Source organism: Taudactylus pleione, unplaced genomic scaffold, assembly GCF_031769625.1.
Source record: "Taudactylus pleione unplaced genomic scaffold, aTauple2 ptg000106l, whole genome shotgun sequence".
Lineage (NCBI taxonomy): Eukaryota > Metazoa > Chordata > Amphibia > Anura > Myobatrachidae > Taudactylus > Taudactylus pleione.
The window spans coordinates 659,824-681,458 of NW_028284508.1; the positions used below are offsets into that span (position 1 = coordinate 659,824).

At 45.4% G+C, this 21,635-nt stretch overlaps 2 protein-coding genes across 4 annotated transcripts in view; one reads left to right on the top strand and one right to left on the bottom strand.

The window, feature by feature from the left end:
* Nucleotides 1–10,522, bottom strand: part of DUS2 (dihydrouridine synthase 2) — a 141,577-nt gene extending 131,055 nt beyond the window's left edge. Inside the window, exons 1-3 of one of the 3 annotated variants that reach the window (XM_088470897.1) lie at nt 8,403–10,505; nt 7,459–7,582; nt 3,913–3,958 (exon numbers count right to left, since the gene is read on the bottom strand). In XM_088470897.1, the coding sequence (XP_088327023.1) occupies nt 3,913–3,958; nt 7,459–7,582; nt 8,403–8,473 (241 nt within the window). In that variant the 5' untranslated portion in view covers nt 8,474–10,505. Of the gene's footprint in view, nt 1–3,912; nt 3,959–7,458; nt 7,583–8,035; nt 8,056–8,402 lie in introns of those variants that run through there. The other 2 variants (XM_088470898.1, XM_088470899.1) reach the window with 2 other exon arrangements.
* DDX28 (DEAD-box helicase 28) lies at nt 8,696–10,493 on the top strand. Its single transcript, XM_088470896.1, has one exon. It carries the CDS (start codon nt 8,853–8,855, stop codon nt 10,422–10,424), a length of 1,572 nt encoding a protein of 523 aa, XP_088327022.1. The 5' UTR covers nt 8,696–8,852; the 3' UTR covers nt 10,425–10,493.
* Nucleotides 10,523–21,635: the final 11,113 nt, after the last annotated feature.

Genomic DNA, 21,635 nt, shown 5'->3' on the forward strand with positions numbered 1-21,635 from the left:
GGCATTTAGCTTTCAAGAAAATCACAATGTCAAAGCTGTCATGCTACACACATCCTGTTTTCTTCCAACACGTGCAGGAATCAGGATTCCACTGCAGCATTTTCAGTAGCAACGTCTCATTTGCTTGAACAATAATGTTCAGTTTTTGAGTTTTTCTCACATGGTATAATACTTTAGTTTCTGCAGGTGATACATTATACATATTTATTATGTAGATTAATATACAGTTAAACAAGGTTAATAAGTTGTTGTTGACCTTCAGTATAAATACTTTTTCCTGGACATGGATTTGGTGGTATTTGGATAAAAAAAAAAATAAAAAAAAATCGACAGTCAATAGGTCAACAGGGTCAAAAGGTTGACAGGGCTAAAAGATCAAACAGGTTCAAATGACAACCGCAAAAATGGCCTATCCCTAACCGGAGATGACGGTGAGGGTTAGGCACAGACGGGGAGGGGGGGGGGGGGTGGAGGTTAGGGTTAGGCATTAGGGGGAGGATTAGGGTTAAATTACAAAAAAAAACAAAAACATGTCAACCATTTTTGCGTTGACCATTTGAACTGTTGACCTTTTAACCCTGTCAACCATTTATCCCTGTCGACCCATTGACTGTCAATCTAGAAGATTTTGTTCTATTATAAACACACCAGGATTTGATACACCGCATTATACACACCAGGTGCAGTATTACAATTCCGATAACGTTTCTGAAAATCCTTTTGTATACCTCATGTTTACTCCATACATTTTTTATTTTTGCTTCATATTCTCTTTGCCACTCTCTCCCTATCCGCTCTAATCTGATCAATGCACAATCCCTCCTTCTGAGAAGCCAATTCAAGTATCACTAAGCGGGTGATTAAATTCTGCGCGATGTTGAATAGCCCCAGGAAGGAGTTCCCGGCTCTATTCAATTGACTGCGCTGTTAAGCTGGACTAGAGGATTTCCTGAGGTATGAGCAGAAATATGACTTAAGTGCCGGCAGCAATTCTGTTTTCCAGCTTAGCGTGGAGCTAACAACCTCGAAGTCGGCACTTTAGTTGGAGAATGCCGGTTATCGTGACTAAACACCCATCTTAAGGCGCGGTAACAGACATTCTCTGACTTAAGTGGTTCTAGTCTGGCTTAACAGTGCAGCCAATTGAATAGCTCCGGGAGCTCCTTTCACGGGGCTATTCCACATCACTCTGAATTGAATCGCCCCCTATAAGAGAACAAAGTAGACAACCCTAATTCATGAAACCTACCTTAATCATAGCCTTAATGTTCCCTTTCACAAAGTCAATAATACCCCAATGTAATTTACACAATAAATTTGCAGGGAAGACGTTGCGAATGGCCACATTATTTGCCACAGATGTTCTAATATCCAAGGTAGTTTCATATCAGTTACTGGAAAGGAGATTTCTTCAAAACCAGGATCAGTCTACATTGTTTTCCACTTTTGTGGAGCAAGCAGAATATTTCATAGATGGCGTTGATGCGATTGGTGAGGAACTGAACAGGAACATTCAATAATTGGGCCATAGCAGGGATGCTCACGATTGATCAGCTATTTTTGTCTGCTGTGTGTCCCTTTAAATAGTTTCAGTCAAATATCTGTCACAATTAGAATTCTGGAAATACTTTAGAATTACACCACTTTCTAAACACCTTGGTACAATCTCAAAAAGTATGTAAAGAACAGACACCCTTTGAGATTACTTGTATGTGACCCCAAAAACCCCACAACATATTTTAAGTACTGCACAAACTGCTTAGTGAAAATTATTTAATACCTTACCTCCTGCACTACAGCATAAAAAAAGGGACCTGAGAGGTGTTATCTTAGTACCAGACAGGAGAAAAATATTCCAAAACACATATACCAGCTCCTTAAGCACAGTATCATTTAAGACCCTTTATAAGGTTATGCCTAGATGATACAGAAACCCTAACTGTGTATGATCTTGCCTCGCCAGGTGATCAGATATTATTTTTGATCCCACTGGATCATAGAAAACTACCGTCAGTAAAGGCCTGTTACTGACTGCTCCCACTGTGCAGTGGGCATGTAACTTCACTGCCATCCAAAGCTCCTTCTACCAGCACTAGGAACTGCTTACTTCTGGGTATGTGTGTGGACATGCTGCTGCAACACTTCCTGGATAGTGTTAGCTAATTTTCACTGGTCCCTCACCATGGACCAGTCACTGCAGGGTAACTGGCAGAGAGCTTTATCTGGGAGACACTGGCCTCAATCCAGAACAGTGGTTAGCGCTATTCACAAGCTATAATTAGATGCACCGTCTTACGGCAAGATGTTTATTGCTCAAGTCTTGAAAAAGATAATTCATCCACAGAGAGACAGAGGATATACACACTTTTGGGCTTACAGGCCCCTTTTTATCCTGTTCTTACCCACCCTGTGTACTTTAACCAATCAAACGATCTCAAAGTTTAAATAAGTACATCTTACATTTCAAAGGAGCTAAGCAAATTTCCTCCTTCCCTTCATACATATACCACTCTAACTAGTTTGTCTTTCCTACAATACAAACGGATTTACACCTTCTTAGAGAACTTCCACAACACCAGAATACCGTCCTGGAGCACATTTCAAAAAAAGTGTTTTACACAAAATTTTTGCCATTTCATTTCACAAGACCTTTTCTAGGTCAGAATAATTACCATAACATTTACTATGTGAGAATGTCCTAGGAACAATTGGTTTCCAAATGTCAATGCCTAGTTATGAATCCTTCCTGTAAGTGCATAGTCCATACATTAAAATATGCGTTCCTACAATTCTAAAACTGCACACAGCGCATTAAATATAATTTCTTAAATACAATATGAAATATACATTTACAGTACATGTATGATAGTTCATATGAAATTGGCACTGTAGCAAAAGGGATTAACTCTCTCAGCGCCACAGCCGCCATCTTGACCATGTGAGGGAGCAGGGGGAGCTGGCTTGAGACTGGGACCCGGCCACACTATCTTACTACACACAGTTATTCATAGTTTCAGGTTAATACGGTCATAGAGAACCTGGGGTTTTGCTTTGCTAATGTGACCAAGAGTTCCATCAACTGCTAGAAGAAATGTGAAAGTCGTTATCCTGGTCTGCTGGAAATACCTACTACAATACAGGAATGGTTTACAAAAATCAATTTCAATGGATGACATAATATCCACAAATGCAAGTACACAGAATTTTGCTCTGAACTTTGTACGAAATGGCTAGAATTGAAAGAAACTGCTGCCTATACAGATCGATCTCTCGGTCATTTTGTGAGACAGTAACATTGATTTGATCCACTGAGATGGTATGTCTTAAGATTTTCTCTCTGTGCAGTGACCACCACACCCTGACAACCATTACTCTAACCAATCTTCCATTCATTCTATTTTCTCAGTTTTGCTCTTACTTCTTTCAGACCACAATGTTTAATGTCAGGCCTGCCAGGCCGAATCCCACTATTTGTTTCACTTAAACAGTTATTGCGTTATACACTTATGTTTCAACATAATACATGGGTCATACCATGTCAAGTGACCAATTTTGAAGAATGTGCCACCAACTTTTAGTTCATAATATGCAATAGTAGCAAATCTATGGCCCCCAAAGTGGGGGTGGGCGTTTTACTACTATTGCATAGTGTGAACTAAAATGTTCCCAAAGTTAGCTTGACAAATATGCCATCCTTCATGTAAAATTTAATCACAATTGGAGATGATCAGGTGTGGATCCCTGGACCACTTTGCATGGAATGAACCACATCGAAGTGTTTTTAAATAGTTGGAACAACGTGTTTGCAATGTTATTGCTATCATTCGCAATAAAAAAAAAAAAGAAAACACTGTAAACAAAAGTAAAATAATATTCAGGAAGATTTTGTTTACATTTCAACAGTAGTCTTACCATTTACAACTCGCTTACACTGCAACATCTTTAAGTCAACCAGCTCCTAAGGGAAAGCAAATTAAGATTCATTAAAAACACACATAAAAATGTATCTGTTATGGTGCATACACACGGTCAGTTTTGCTAGATAGTTATCGTTAAACGATAACGATGAACAATTGAACGATTTTAACATCAATTTGAACGATTTTATCAACGAACGATTTCTGACATTAATTAAAATGAATGAAAAATGTTACTGCAAACTCAGTCGATGTCCGATATCGTTATCCGACATGCGGGAACACGCATCGTTGGTCGATGCATGCTCAACATGTATTGTTCATATCTTCTTAATCTGACCGTGTGTATGCAGCATTACACTCCCTGTATACATAAATGGTTTCCAAGGGCTATTCTATACCGCTTATCAAATACATGATTACAGCTAAATATATACATAGAAATACAAGCAAGTGCTTGCTAAGGTTCCTGCAAAATACAAGAATACCACTTAAAGTGCTTTAAAAAAGCTGATGTGTGCATAAGAGCCAATAAGAAGCCGCAAAGTCCGTGACTTCCATGTTTCAGCCTGGTCTGGGAGGATAACAGAACCCAGGGAAAAGAGCATTCCTCCATAAATGTAAATGCCATGAGCACGTTCTCTGTCTGTTGTGTGACAGAAGCACCGTGGGAATAGAATGCACATACTGTACGATCTAGTGGGTTCTCTCCTGTGGACATGTTCTATGCTGGAATAGTAAGTCTCTAATCTATGAACAGCTGATGTATAATGGAAAACGGTAACATGCTAATTAGCTTTAGAAAAAGGACAAAAAGATTATTTTGTTAAATATTTTTGAAATGGACATCATAACAATAGACATAACTAATATGCGCAGCAAAATTATCAAAGATTTCTTACAGCAACAAGCGGAGATAATTGCCCCCTAAGACCATTGAGGTAAAACAGTGATCTTTGTGGAGAGATTTATTTCTTGTGTGCACCAGACATTGCCAAAGGTGTAATGACAAAAGGCCACAACAGCTTTCATTGGTTTTTTCTTTTTTAGTAGAATACCCCTTTTATTTTGCACTGCTCAACATCAAAACGTGTATATATTTATCTCTAGACAATTGGGACTTTTGGTACAATACAGTAGTAGAATGTTTTAGCAAATAGGACCATGAGTCTCCCCATAGTTACTTTAATACAAGTATAATCATACACACATTTTATGTGAAGACAAAGCTGAAAAGAACATAAGCAAAAGAGATAATACGAAGTTTTTTTTGTTTGTATTTTTGTTAATGTACCTCAAGACAGAAGCAATACAGGTCATGCATGACATGTCTCAAGATAAATATGTAACAACAGTAGATACAGTGAATAAAAATGCATAACACATGTCAAAACTAAAAATGTAGATGAGGAATATTTTATATAGAAAGTATCTACACAATAATATACAAAATTAAGTTGAAAGTAAAATAGGACGGGAAAGGAAGGTCTGAGAGAAAAGCAAAAATAATAAAAAGGGTGGGGGGTAAGTATATCAAGTATAAGGTTCAAAGCTTGCTAATAGCTGTGTAAATGTGTACAAAAAGAGACTGTACACCTGATTCAGAGTTGGGAATAGAGTAAGAATTAGCAAGTACCTGGACAAACCATGCTGCAATGCAAGGGGTGCAAATACATACATTGTTTTTACATACAGGATAAATACTAGCTGCTTTTGCATGTAGCCCACAAATGCTAGACAGCATTATTTTTATACTGCAATTTACTTCTCAGTTTGCACACCTCCCTCCCAAATCTAAATCTCTTTGCAAATTTTACATCTGCCCCACATGCAGTGCAGCATGGTTTTACCAAGATGCACATATACTTGCTGCTCTTTCTTATTCTATTCCCATCTCTGAATCAGGCCCATAAAGCGGACTTGAAAGTTATGTAACTAAGGTTTAGCTAAGCAGTCGTAGTCCCGTCATATTTTCGTAGACTTTAATAATAGTGGTCTGCAATGAGATCGGGAGGGTTAAAAGATAAATTTCCCATTTTCCGTAGAACCGCTACACTATTTTCAATATCAGAAAGAGCATTATGCCTATTGAAGTATATATATTTCAGTAAGACAGATTGTACTCTCTAAGGGTCCTATTACTATAACCGCATTGCAAATTTAGGAAAGATCACAAGAATTTATCTAAAATCCCTTGCAGGAACTGAGCTTGTGATAAATTCTGTCCCTGCGAATCCCCTCCGCAGTCTTCTCACTATATTTTTTGTAACAAATACAGTGATGTGTCCGCGCATGCGCCACAGACTCACCAACCTTCCCCCCCCCCCCCCTCTCTCTTACACTTACCTTGGTGATCGGTGCTCCGGTAAAGTCCTCTATGCAACAGCTGACCAGGGTCACAGTGCAGGAGCACGGAGACCAGCTGACCTGAGCCCCAGAGGACCTCACCGCAGTACCAATCTCCGGTCCCTGGAATCAGTGTTTTGTTTTTTTAAACTAGTTTTTTTTCCAGTGATCAGCTTGTGGACTATTGAGACCACACAGCTAATCACAGGAGCAGACTCCCGGCTCTGCTCTGCTTGTCAGAGCAGAGCAGGAGTCAGGCGACTGAGGGGAAAGCCAAAACGCCATCTGAAGATGGCGTTATTATCACAGGGCTTCCCCACTTATTTTTTTACATTTTATTTTTAGTAAGTCTCAGGCAGATCACATTTCCCATTACAAGTATGGGAAATGCGATCTGCATTCTAAAAATATGCAAATTAAAGGGCATAGAGTAGTTTTTCATGAAAAACTGCTCTAATTGCCCTTTACTAATGTATGCAATACTAAAATAATGCGAAAAAGGGTGTGAAAACACCCTTTTTCTAATTTTTTTTTGTAAAAATAATATTGATAAATAGGTCCCTAAGAGAGGGTGCTGATCCTTTTATCCATTTGTCAAAATAAGTGTCTTCGCTAAAGTAACTATGAGTAATAAATGATCAACATTGGCTAAATTTTGCCAAGACTCAAAATGAGCAAATAATAATGGGAAAGGTCATTTAAGGTTGAAAGTTTGGTTAATAAAAGAAAGCACTATACGTCAAAAGATTTAAATTTTTGAACAAGAACACGCGTATACAAGATGCATTATTCATATGACATTTTGGACATTGGCCCGTAGAGCCCGTGACCATATGCTTCCAGCGACTTGGGTGAACATAAGCTTTATGAATTAATTTGGTGTGGACTTCTTGCAGTCTAGCAGAGCCGAGCGATTTTAAAATTGCATCGGTATGGGAGAGTATCAGTTGAAGGTCCCCGATTTCAGGAAGGACATCTGACAAACGTTTTTGTAAAGGCAACCACATTTTAATAGGGTCTGTCAATAGTAGATATGGATATAAATACCAGATGTGGTGAGGAGCTACCATGTGCACATTTAATAAGTCTAATGCTATGCATTTAATAATAGCTGCAGAAGGGCACATATAACTCAACAAATAAGAATACCAATATATGTAAACCATACATACATTTTCCATTTGGGATTTCTTACCTCGCAATACACAATGTCCGCACCATAATCTAGAGCAAGAAGTCGCATGGGAAGAGTACCTATACGAACCATGGGAGCCAAGATGTTTTTGTTGCAAAAGGAAAGCCCCATCATCATATAGTTCCTGCAGGAAAGACATTTAGACAAGCATGACATGACTTTAATGAATGCACAGTGTAATAATACAGAAGATGAATACTTAATTTAAAGAAGAAGAAATAAAAATGGGAACAAAAGTAAAAGGTGGAGGCCAAAGATTCAGGCTTTTTGGGAGGACTCCTAGAATTCTAAAAGGAGTTCAGCAAATACCTATGATGTTAACAATACACTAAAAAGTAGTGTAAAATTATATATTTTCTGTAACTCAATTACATTAAGGAAAGGCAGGGTATTCATATTCTGCTATTTAACACTCCCTCACTAATGGATAATCAAACCATTACAGAACAATTAAACAAAACACTCAATCACAACACGGTCTGCACATTATTACACTTAGAGTAATGGCTAAAGTTTTAGGAGCTAAGATTACTTTCTTCATCAAAATCCTACTTCCATACCGTGTGCCGTTTGTCACCTTATTTAGATTAATGTTTCAATGTAAACCGATTCTCGCATTTGTCACTATTTATGTTCAATACTTGGACATTAGTGACTGTATTGCTCTTACTGTTTGATTCTTTCAATAAAAAAAACAAACATTTTTTTTAAATCCTCCTACTAAACCAATAGTAGTATATAATGATAGACTCAAATACAGACTGAATACAGGCCGGCGGTTCAAATCCCGACAGCGGCAGCACGACAGGGGTGAAAATCCCGATCATCAAAAGGTAAGTATTCACTAACCTAATTCTACCCCCTAACCCTCCCTCAGGGGTGCCTAACCCTAACCCCCCCCCCAAAAGTGCCTGGAGTGTCTACAACATGTTCTGCACCCTCACCTCTCCTGTTGCATAGCCGCTTCCGCAGCACCACCACGTGGTGTCACTGTCACTGCACAGCCTTCTGTCATATATTTCCCCTTCAGTTTCTGTAACTGGAAGTGACGTACAGTGAGGGCGGAAGTGCGGTTCCCTGCCCATACAGTCCACCAAAAAAAGAAAGTTGTCCGCTCGCCACACTTCGGGCACGGTGGCTCGCTACAAGATTATATTCCCCCTCTATGCCCACGTGGATGGTAGGGAATGACGTTGGTCAGTAGCTGATGACGTCAGGGCACAAAAACTGAAGGGGATCTATCCACTTCCTTCTGTTTACATGCTGCCCTATACATCACTTCCTGTGCGCCCGTGACGTAGCATTGCTGAGAAGTTACTCCGGCAGCAGTCAGTCACCTACATGCAGGACAGGACTTGGCACATGGCATCGGGGCTGCTGCCGCCGGTGAGATAATGCTGCGAGTACGGAGCCCGGTACTCAGACTTGCTGTCGCCTTCTCCACCTCTGAAGTGCCGGTTATCCGGCTACCTCGTCGCACGGAACTCTGGTTGGAGAGCCGGGAGAAGCAAAGTCAGAGGGTAGCAGTCTTGGCCCCCCGGGGCGGGAAGCTGCTGATAAATACTCGCAGGCGGGAGCTGGTGCAGTTCTCCCGGGACACATGCGGGAAGTGGGAGCAGCCGGCGCTGGTTAGCCGGGGATGGAAGCACCGCCAGTCGCACGGGGACTATTTCACCATTAACAGGCAGTGGGAGCAGCGCCCTTGGCCGGAGACTGAGGACACCTTCCAGCCCTTCCAGCTGCACCCTAGGCTGCTCGAGGCTCTCCATTCCCTGAATATCACCGTCCCCACCTGGGTGCAGAAAAACAGCATCCCGGTCCTGCTTCAGGGCAAAAATGTGCTGTGTGCCTCTGAGACTGGCAGCGGTAAGACCCTGGCCTACCTGATTCCTCTGCTGCAGCGACTTCTCACCCAGCCGGGCGATTTGGGCTCCCCAGACCCTCGCAGCTTGGTTCTGGTGCCCTCCAGGGAGCTTGCAGGCCAGGTCACATCGGTTGCACGAAGATTGGCTGCACCCATGGGGTTAACCGTGCGTTTTGTGGGAGGGGGCTTAGGGCGTGAATCAATAGAGAAGCAGCTTGACACTAGTACCTTAGACATATTAGTGGCCACTCCTGGTGCCCTCTTGAAAGCTTTGAAGTGGGGTAAACTCAGCTTGGCAGATCTCTGCTTTATTGCCCTGGATGAGGCTGATACACTGTTTGATGATACTTTCTCTGGGCTTGTAGAAGGAATTCTCATGCAGACTCTGATAGCTTCCCATGCCAATGAAGTACGCGGTCTGGACAGGAAAGCCCAGTTAGCCATCATTGGAGCCACTTTCCCTAAAGGTGTTGGTCAACTACTGAGTAAGATGACAGATATTGGCAGTATCTACACCATCAAGAGCAAAAGACTGCATTTTCTCATGTCACATGTTGAGCAGACCTTTAAGAGACTCAAAGGGTCAGACAAAATCTCAGAACTAGTGGCGTTCCTGAAAAAACAGGCAGTAGAGAAGCACGGGTCAGGGGTTCTTGTCTTTTGTAACAACTCAAAGACTGCGAACTGGTTGGGCTATATATTAAATGACCATGACATCAAGCATTCCCGGCTCCATGGCCAAATGCCTGCAGATATGCGTCTGGGTATCTTTGTTTCTTTTCAGAAAGGTGATAGCGATGTGTTAGTTTGCACAGACCTAGCTTCCCGGGGTCTTGACAGTTGTAGGGTCGAAACTGTGGTCAACTATGACTTTCCCCACACTTTAGAGGACTACCTGCATAGAGCTGGAAGGGTGGGTCGTGTTGGCAGTGCAAGTCAAGGCCATGTGGTGAGCTTTGTCACATATCCTTGGGATGTTGAACTTGTGCAGAAAATTGAAACTGCTGCTCGAAAGAGAAGTAGCCTCCCTGGCATGGAGTCCAGGATAAGAGAAACCATCCAGACCAATGACCTCCTAAAAGAAGAGCAAGAGAAGTTGTAGGCTTCATCTGTATTATTTTTGTAAATGTGATTTAATATTATGGTTTCTAATTAAACTACACCATGGAGATATATATCTATTTATTCTGTACCATAAATGCTACACATTACATCAGATGAAGGAGCTTAATCTTTCTACTCTTTCATTTAATGTAAAGTTTGCTACATTTATTTCTAATATGGAAAGGCTAAATAAACTTGTTAGTTGATGAAGTCATTTCTTTCATCCGTGCCAACCTGCTTAATATTCAGCTTTCATTTTGTGTATGCCTCCTATAAAACGCAACTGATATCTACCAACCAGAAATATACTGGATACTGTGTTGCAAAGTGGCAATTTATACATACACTACCTATAGGGAGGATTATTACCCAAATAATTAAGGGCCATATCCAATTAGATGTGAAAAGCCACGTTTGTATGAAAAGATTTCACAGATGCTAACCTTTTGCACAAAATGCGTATCGTGCAATCCTATTGCATCGGGTTCTCGCACCTTCAAATTCTTAATAGACAAAAAGCAGTGAAAAGTTGTGCAAAACCGCTATTTTTGGTAAAAAATGTTGGGACTTTGTTCAGAACCCCTTGGACACCCCTCCTTATGACCAAAAAGTCAAAACAATGTTTTAATTATCTTAAGTTGGCCTATAATGACGACCGTTTTGGGGTAAAAAAAAATTGTGTTGGAAAATGGTTTTAAAGTAGTGGATTTGGTATTTGGGGGGGAGGGAGACTATGGATGGGACATGTGTTTTAAATATTTCAGGTGGCTGCACCAGGTGTATTTTTATCATTTCTTTTTTAACGTGCCCTAAAATGACACAAACATACTTACGCCCAATTTAATGTACCCCCAATTTAAATACAGCATTTATTTGCGCCAAAAAAAACTTGCTTTGTATAATTTTTCCACTGTTATAGAAAAATGCAGCCAGTTGACACAATTTAAGAACCCCAAGTGCTTTTATTAGGGCCCCTAATACACTTCTACATTGTTTTCCTATGTCATCCTTTTTAAGGGTACAGACTGATTTCCCCTATTCCTGATGTACTTTTCACAGGTTACACCACGTACAATTTTCAGGCGATTGCCGAATCACGTCTTTAGGAATAGGTTAGTACGAAAAACGGGAGCATGCATAGGCAAAAGATGCTAAATTATTGCACCAAAAGCACTGAAGTGTGCGAATAGTTGACAACTAGTTTTTGCGATATCTCGACTAATTTAGTCTGTGTAGTATCTACATTTTCCTATATTTAATTTTTTTTTTTTTTAAACAAATTGTCAAATCCGTTCTAATATTCATCATCTGCAATCACACATCAAGAACTTCTGGTCATAATTCATACATATACAGATGGGGAGAGGACAGAAACGGTATCTATTGAATTTTATAAGAAAACAATATTTAATATTGTTTGAATAAAAATGCTGGAGCCGTGGGACAAGACAATAAGTATCGTATAACGTTAACAATGTGTGCATGTAGTCAATGTGCAGATTGGTGTGAGCATAACATAAATGGATACATAAGTGTCCTAGTATTAAAAAATGTTACAGTGAAATATATTGTGATAAACAAAAGTGGTAATATAAATGGTAGTTCCACACAGATTAAAATTGCAATGTACTGTACCACAGTCCTATGAAAGGAATCGGTAAGATTTACCGCCGGACGCATGTAATCCCAACACCAGCATTCCAGTAGCAGTGGAAATCCCGATCGTCCTCAAGTAAGTATTAGCTAACCTAATTCTACCCCCTAACCCTCCCTTAGGGGTGCCTAACCTCCCCCCAGTACCTAACCCTAATCCCCCCTCTAAGTGCCTAAACATAACCTCCCTGCTGCCTTGCCGGGATATGACAGTCGGGAAGCCGGCTGTCGGGATTAGGTCCACCGGCTTCCCGGCTGCATACCCTATGAAATGTTCCTTGTAGGATCTCATGCAACTATGGTTCATCATTTTATGGATAGCTACTCCCAGGTCATTTATATGTCAATATATGTGTAGGGAGAAGAGTTACCCATTTGTTGTTAATCACTTTATACAGCATATATAGCATGTTACTTTGTATTCCTTGCTGTGGTTTGTATAACTTTTTGTACGAATTAGTCTCCCAGTGTGCACCCAAGAAATGATCAGGGCAATCGGAGAACAACGCCTTCTAATAATGGAAAAGTGCCTTATAATTTGTGCAAAAGAGGTCAATATCTTTATTTGATTTCACATGCCTCCTCCCGGTATGGAGTCGGGAAGCCGGCGGACCTAATCCCGACAGCCGGCTTCTCGACTGCTTAATCCCGGCGAGGGTTAAATGACAGACATCTAAATCTAGATGCCTGTCAGTTTACAGACGCCAGGAGACCAGCGCCCGGCATCCCCATCGAAGGGACGACCGCGGGGGGGAGGGTTAGGTTTAGGGCACTCGGGGGGGACTTAGGGTTAAGCACCCCCCTGGGACGTTAGGGGTAGGCTAGGGGAAGGGCGGGTTAGGGTTAGGCACCCCCAGTGGGGATTTAGGTTTAGGTGGCGGGGAAGGGGGGGTTAGGGGGTGGGGGCTGAAATTAGATTAGTTTATACTTGCCTTAGGACGATCGGGATTTCCTCCTCTGCCAGGCTGCTGGTGTCGGGATTTTGGTAAATCATACAGATTCCCTCCTCCCTGTAGGATAAACTCAACATGCTATTTGTGAATTATTTGAGGCAGAAGGTGTTGCCTGTCTGCCAATAAGAAGAGTCTGTAGGTGGCACACAGGAAGCATTTTTTTACAGGCTTGAGCAGTATAATTCTTTCAAGGGGATGGCGCTAAATTTGAGATGTTATGGAAAGCTCTTTATTATAAATGAGCTCTATCAAACCATTATGTCATTTGTAGTAAGATATAGATAGCAGGACTGTTTCTGTAATATATAGAGCCGTATTCAATTTGAGCGGACCAGCGATACTTTTCCGCCTCCTGGATATTTTGCCTACATTGTGTGTTTTGTAGGCGGAAAAGTATTGTGCGCGTGCCCGCGTATCCCCGTATTCAATTTGAAAGTACGCGAAAACAGGACCCGGCGAAACTTGAACAGGTGGAAAGTATTGTCAGATTTGGGGAAATCAGCCTGACACCCCCCAAAAGATGCTCTGAGATGGGGGTTAGCTATGGTTACCCCCGATTTGGCTTGCTGAAGGTATTTGGTGTTTTTAAACGGGCTCAATAACTGCTAAATAGCTTTTTTGTATAAGTGGTGAAAAATAGCATTCAGGAGTTTTTTTGCAGAAAATAACTTATCCCAGCAAATTTGGGGTACTTGAAAATGGGGGTCAGCATATTTTAAAGTTAAGTTGAAAAAAATTTAGAAAAATCCACCTGCCGCAAGCCCCGTCAATGAAAAAAAACACATGGGGCATACTTGGGTGATTTTTAGGGGTGTCAACTGTTTTTTAAAACATTTTTGGACAAATTACCTTTGGGGGACTGTCTGAAGTCTGCATGGGGGTGCCCGCAACGTACCCCAAAACCCCAATTCTGCACTTTTTTCCACCTGCTATTCATAGGCGAAATTTTTCCGCCTATTACATTGCATTGACTTTCCGCCTAGGCGGAAAGTCTTTCAAATTGAATACGACGATACTTTTCCGCCTGGCGAAATTACGTCATCGGCGAAACTTGTCCGCGGATTCAGGCTTTTCGCCTCAAATTGAATACGGGCCATAGTATAGTATTTTTCTTTGAGATCTGACTTGGGCAATATCATTTTCATGCTATGTAACTCAATAGAACTTTTAATACTCTGACAGCGTGGGGTTCATTCTATATTGTGCATGCACACAAACATTGTGTACACATCTGTCCATCTCTTCATATTTGCATATCATTAGCTTGTGTCCCTTTTTTCCTGGAGGAAAACTTGGGCGTATATAATAGTGTCACTGTCAGGTGCTGTCATCATGACAAACTGATGCAAGATCCAACCACAATGTATCTTCTATTTTTGCTTTTTGTCACCATGGGAGAGCATGGCCACTTTCATGCTTGGTTTCTTTGTTCTCCCAAAGCAGCGTTTCCCAAATTCCAATCCTTGAGGACCCTAACAGTGCATGTGACTCAGGAGACCTGGAAAACATGCCGGTTAGGGCTCTCTGAGGACTGGAGTTGGAAAATACTGTCTTGAAACCATTGTGACACTCCTAGAACTATTCTGTAAGGCATTCAAGTGACATTAAGCACACCCTTTACATCCAAATCAGGGGTGTAGCTATAGGGGGTGCAGCTTCTATGTAACCCACATGGGGCTTAGCGGAGGTGGAGCTTGTGCTCCAGGCCAGGGCGCAGTCTGCGGCTCATTAATAAAAAGAAAACAAATTAAGCCCTGCAGCCACCACTGACTGCCAAGGACCACAGCTGCAGGGCACTAGGACCTAGCAGCTCTCCACGGAGGTGTGATGTTCAACATGCGCCTTCTGCACATGCGCGTCACCATCTCGTCATTCCTCCGCACCGCTGAGGAAAAGCTGGAGCATGCCAACTTCCAGGTAAGTTGGAGGCAGTCGGGAGAAGGGGTTTGCTCTTGAGGTGACACATGAGAGTAGAGTGATGGGGCAGTAGAGGTGGGAGAGACATGGGGCAGGAGGCTAGAGAGAACATGGGGCAGGAGGGGACAAGGGGCACTAGTCTGCTTGAACCTCTGTGGTATGATGATGACATTGGTTATTTCTACTTCAGGGTCCATAGGGTATCCACAGGATACCTTGGGGTATAGGTGTGACGTCAGTCATCGGGCACCATAGAGTTAAGCTTTCAGCCTCCCAGGATGCACTAGGGTCCCCCTCCTATACCCCGCCCCCGAGCCAAGGCACCTCAGTTTAGTTTGGTGCCCGGCCGGAGTCGGGTGCACCTGTTGGAGTGGGGGCTAGAAGAGCCCCTGAAGCTTTTTCTTCATGCAGCTGTGGCTGCACATCTGGATGAACAGCATGGACAGTCAGTCCTGACGTCCATGCTGTCTTCCCTACACCCCCGCCGGTACCAGAACGCCGGTACCGATCCGGGGATGCTGGTGGGCGTCTGGGGTCACAGCTAGCGGTGACCCCAGATGTTCCGGACCATGGCCGGATTCAAGGGGGACAGCAGGTAAGCAGCGGGGTCCCGCGGTGGGTCCCCGCTGTCACATGGTCCAAAGTCCCCAGGCAGGGGGCTCCCTGGGGACTGGCTGCAGCATGGAGCCAGGTATTGAACGTGCGCTTCCACTACCCCCTGGGACAGCGGACCGCAGCAGAGCGGTAGCGCTGCGGCGTCCCGGGGGTTAAATGCATGCCAGGGGAGCGCGCCTTCCCTGTCTCACAGCCGGCGCCTCCCCCGCTGCACACAGCCCTCTCTGCACACTGCCGACTGGTCCTGTAGCAGCGCTCCTCCCCCAGGCCAGCCTCCTCTCTGCTCCTCGGCGGCCATCTTTTCAACGCATGGTGAACGCTGCTGGAAGCGCTGGACTTAAGCATCGTGGTCTGGGTCCCCCGCATACCTCTCCTCCGATTTGGGTCAGGTCTGTGTATGCTGCGCTGTGTCCTACCAGGCCCTGTGTCTGCGTAGTTGAGTGATCAGCGCTGTTAGTGCAGGAATTGATTTTTCTTTGCATTGTATGTGACTGTGCTAGCGCTGCTGCCTGTAACTTTTCTTCTGACTGTCAGCTTTATTACTGTCCCTGTCCTTTCTGCTAAGCCCTTGCGGTGCGGTGCTGCAGGGTGGTCTCTCGCCTATTCAATATATAATTGGTGAGAGGGGTCACATACTTGGTGCCATCATGTCTGAAAGTGATTTTCCTCTCCGACTACAGTGTACTACGTGTAAAGTACCGTTAGCGGAGGGGGAGGGTAGCGCGGAGGGCCTCTGCCGGCAGTGTTTTCTATGGCGCGGCCTATTACGGTTACAGCACCGGTACAGGAGCCGCCCTGGGCTTGTTTCGCTCAGGCGCTTACAACCTTAGTGGGCCAGTTAGCTCCGCAGCCCGCGTTTCCGCCGATGGGTTTGTCCCAGCAGTCAGTGGTGTTGTCACCCATGCAGGGTTTCCCACGACAATTGGTGGTACCCCACAGTCTCCCTATTTCCCTGCTCCCGGTTTCTCAGGAGCCGGCGTGGGTTAACTCCCTGACGAGTTCTGTACAGCACTTGTCGGATGTGTTGCAAGGGGAGTCTGTGATGCGGCCACATAAACGGCCGGTGGCGTCTCTGTCGGCTCCTTATGAGGATGACGAGGGGACGTCTGATGATGGGGAGATTCTGGATCCTTACGATCAGGAACCTCTCCATACTAAGGACGCTGACGCTAAGTCCAAGGTATATATTCCTGGACTTATTCGGGCAATCCGCACAGCCTTGGTGATTGAGGACGAAGTTCCCCCAGCGGCTAAATCCAAGTATGCCTTTTTTAAAGATGTGAAGGGCGATGCCACAGTCTTTCCTCTTTCGGGTCAGTTAGTGGACCATTTAGAGGAGGCGTGGAAACAGCCTGGCAAAAGATACCAGCCGCAGAGGCGCCTGGCAGTGGCTTATCCGTTCGCGGATAATTATTTTGCTAAGTGGGAATCCCCTCCACAGGTGGATTCTCACGTGACCCGTCTTGTCCGTAGTGCCACATTGCCTATGCCATCCATGTCCTCCCTTAAGGATGCTACGGACCGCAAGGTGGAGATCTGCCTGAAGTCCGCTTATTCCCTTGCGGGGGGGGGCAGCATGGCCGGCTATGGCCATTTGCTGGGTTGCCAGAGCGATGGAGTGCTGGGCGGATTCATTAGAGGCGTCTTTTGATTCCGACTGTCCGGCCGAACAGGCGGAGTTGATTGGTAATCTCCGTGATTCGGCCACTTATATCAACGAGGTGGCCTTAGACATTAGTACTCTGGTGTCTAGAATTTCTTCAGCAACGGTGGCTGCTCGTCGCACCTTGTGGCTGCGATCCTGGAAGGTGGACGCAGATTCCAAAAAGGGTTTGGAGGCATTGCCATTTACCGAAGTTCTCTTCGGTCCGGATCTGGACAAGATTGTGGCCACGCTGGCGGCAGCCAAATCGGCTTGTCTCCCGTCGGCCGCTGCTCCTTCTGGTTCTGGACCATCGTCCTTTCGGTCTTATAGGGCCCAGGGCAGGCCCAAACCACAGTCTTTTCCTCGACAGGCTGGCCCTAAGAAATCGGCCGAGCCCCGGAAGCAGGCATGGAGTACCAGACGTCCGGCCCCTAAGCCAGATGACAAGCCTGCGGCCTAACGGTCCGGGCCTCCCTTTGGGGGATCCCAAAGTGGGAGGCCGCCTGCTGCAGTTCGCCCAGTGTTGGTCGGTCACTACGACAGACACTTGTGTTCTCGAGGTGGTCTCCCACGGGTATGCCCTCTCTTTCCGGCACAGACCCCCGGCTCGATTCTTCACCACAGGTCTACCATCAGACCGGAACAAGGCTACGGAGCTGCGGAAGGTATTGCACACTATGCTCCAGGCTGGAGTTATAGTGCCTGTTCCATTCTCCCAGAGGGGCCAGGGTTTCTATTCAAATCTTTTTTTGGTACAGAAACCCAATGGGTCGTATCATCCGATTCTCAACCTCAAGTCTCTCAACAAGTCTTTGCGGGTACCGAAGTTTCGGATGGAGACCCTACGGTCCATCATTCTGGCGCTGGAACCTGGGGACTACATGGTGTCATTGGACATACAGGACGCTTACCTGCATGTCCCTATTCTTTTGCGCCATCAACAGTTCCTCAGGTTTGCAATCCGCAGCGACCACTTCCAGTTTCGGGCGTTACCTTTTGGCCTGGCGACAGCACCACGTGTGTTCACCAAGGTGATGGCGGTCATGGCGGCTTCTCTGCGGCTGCAGGGAGTCTGCAAGTTGCCGTACTTGGACGACCTTTTATTGGTGGCAGGATCTCCAGAGCTCCTTCTACGCCACTTGGACCTGACCATTGCGCTACTGCAACGGCATGGCTGGCTAATCAACTGGCAGAAGTCCACTCTAATCCCGTCTCGGCGGATTCTGCACCTCGGAGCCTTATTGGACTCGGAACAGCAAAGGATCTTCGTGACGGGGGAAAAGATCTCTGCTTTACAGTCGAGGGTGCGCAGTTGTCTGCACAGCCGCCGGGTGTCTCTACACTCGGCGATGAGGTTACTGGGCTCCATGGTGTCGGTGTTCGACATGGTGGAATATGCCCAGTTTCACTCCAGACCTCTGCAGCACCTGATCCTGTCCAAGTGAAACGGGCTGCCTCAGTCTCTGAAGTCCCAGACGATTGTGCTCACCCCGGAGGTTCGTCTGTCCCTTGCGTGGTGGTTACAGACGACCCATCTCAGCAAGGGACGTCCGTTCTGGGTTCCAAATTGGGTCCTGTTGACAACGGACGCCAGTCTTCGGGGCTGGGGAGCAGTTTCGGGTCCACACTTGTTCCAGGGCAGGTGGACGCCGACAGAAGCGGAGCTTCCAATCAATATCTTGGAACTCCGTGCGGTCTTCAATGCTCTCCAGCAGGCACATCGGGTTCTCCAGGGTCGTCCGGTACAGGTCCAGTCGGACAACGCTACCACCGTGGCCTACATAAACAGGCAAGAAGGAACCCGAAGTCGGGCGGCTCTCGTGGAGGTCTCTCGGTCCTGGTATGGGCGGAGCGCAATCTTCCGGCCATATCAGCGGTCTTCATCCCGGGAGTGCTAAATTGGGAGGCGGACTTTCTAAGTCGCCACGACGTTCATCCGGGGGAATGGTCCCTGCACCCGGACGTTTTTCAACTGCTGGTGGACTGATGGGGACTTCCAGAGATCGACCTCATGGCATCCCGGCACAACAACAAGTTGCCGGTGTACGGGTCTCGCACAAGAGACGAAGGGGCGTCTCTGGTGGATGCTCTGTCCGTCCGGTGGACGTTCCGGTTCGCATACCTGTTCCCTCCGGTCTCCCTTCTTCCACGGGTAATCCGGAATTTCAAACAGGAAGGAGGGACACTCCTGTTGATAGCTCCCGCGTGGCCCAGACGGCACTGGTTCTCAGACCTTCAGGGTCTGTCCGTGGACAGTCCTCTGCGGTTGCCGCTACGACCGGACCTTCTGTCACAGGGTCCTTGTCTTCACCCGGACCTGACTCGGCTGTCTTTGACGCCGTGGCTGTTGAGACAGCCATGCTGAGGTCCAGGGGGTTTTCCAGCTCTGTGGTGTGTACCATGTTACGAGCTCGGAAGCCGTCTTCCGCGAGGATATACCATCGCGTGTGGCATACGTTCTTCCAGTGGTGTCGACCGAAAGTTATGCACCGCGGGAATTTCGTCTGTCTCGGATACTCGCCTTCCTACAAGCGGGACTAGATCATGGGCTTCGCCTTGCTTCTTTGAAGGTACAGGTTTCGGCCCTGTCTGTCTGGTTTCACCGTAGGATTGCTACAATCCCAGATGTGCGCACCTTTATGCAAGGTGTTCTCCGCATTCAGCCGCCCTTTGTTCCACCTGTGGCGCCTTGGGATTTGGCTGTGGTCCTGAGGGCTCTCCAGGGACCGCCGTTTGAACCACTGGGCTCAGTGGATCTTAAATGGCTAACAGCTAAGACTGTTTTCCTTCTGGCTATTGCTTCGGCCAGACGTGTTTCTGACTTAGGGGCTCTTTCTTGTTAACCCCCTTTCTTGGTTTTTCATGGGAACAGGGCAGTGCTCCGCACTTGGCCCTTAGTTTCTTCCCAAAGTTGTTTCCCAGTTTCATGTTAACGAGGAAATCGTTGTTCCGGCCTTTAACTCACCTGGTCTGTCAGTGGGTGAGGCCTCTTTGGATGTCGTGCGGGCCTTAAGGACTTATGTTGACCGCACTTCTTCGTTTAGGAAGTCGGACGCCTTGTTTGTCCTCTATGGCTTCCGTAAAAAGGGTTGGCCTGCTTCAAAGCAAACTTTGGCGGCCTGGATCCGTATGGCTATTTCTGAAGCTTATCTTCATGAAGGCCTGCCGGTTCCTCCTTCTGTGAAGGCTCATTCCACTAGGTCTGTGGGTCCTTCGTGGGCAGCTCGACGTGGTGCCTCTGCAGTCCAGATCTGCAAGGCTGCTACGTGGTCCTCTGTCCATACCTTCGTGAGGTATTACAGGTTTGACACCTTCGGGCGGCGGATTCTCCTTTCTGCACAGGAGCGTCCCCACCCTTAAAGGATACTGCTTTGGGACTTCCCCAAGGTATCCTGTGGATACCCTATGGACCCTGAAGTAGAAAATATGAGATATGGTAAGAACTTACCCTTGTTATCTCTATTTCTACGAAGTCCATAGGGTTCCACAGGACTCCCGCCCTGTCGCACCTGTGCTGCAGATGGGCTTTGCTCTGGTCACCGGTTTTTCCGTCTCCCTCTGGTGAGAATGTGATTCTTGTGTGTGTCCAGATCTTTTTTCTCTCTCTTCCTTCTCCTCCTCCGGCCTATGGCTTGGTAACTAACTGAGGTGCCTTGGCTCGGGGGCGGGGTATAGGAGGGGGACCCTAGTGCATCCTGGGAGGCTGAAAGCTTAACTCTATGGTGCCCGATCACTGACGTCACACCTATACCCCAAGGTATCCTGTGGAACCCTATGGACTTCGTAGAAATAGAGATAACAAGGGTAAGTTCTTACCATATCTCATATTATTCCTACACAATCGGGCATCTTCCGAACAATGTGATCTCCTACATGAATAGTGATACCGACTGAAGAGACTGTCTGCCCAGGGAGAATCAATTGCTTCAGAGTTTCCCTGTTGCAGAAAACCACTATTTAGGTAGGGTGTATTTTATTTAGTACACATAAAAAAACCAGTATAGATTTAGTACTGGTCCTGGTTACCACCCATCCGGGATTGTTCTGGAGCAGTTCAGGTTTTGAGGATATACATGATTGAGCACAGGTAACTCAATTAGTACTTCAATTTGATTTAATCATCTGGACTGAAACTTGGATATTCTTTAAACCTGGACTTTAATGGCGGGTTTTTGGGAAACTCTGTTCTGGGGGGTCAACAATGCCAGGCGCTAGCCTCCTCTGCCCTGTTCCTACTACGCTAGCGCCTAATCTTATATTGGGAAATTCTGAACTAAGATCATAACTGATGAGAATAGAAATTCTAATCTGCAGTTAAAGGCATTAATTCAGATTTATTTATGTTAATCCTATATCCAGCAATGGAACTAATCATTCTTATGATGGCACGAATCAAGCTTTGCCGATTAGTCAATTTAATGTTACG

What these genes read in the sequence shown, in the direction of transcription:
- DDX28 (XM_088470896.1), top strand. Translation starts at nt 8,853, where the DNA reads ATGCTGCGAGTACGGAGCCCGGTACTCAGACTTGCTGTCGCCTTCTCC.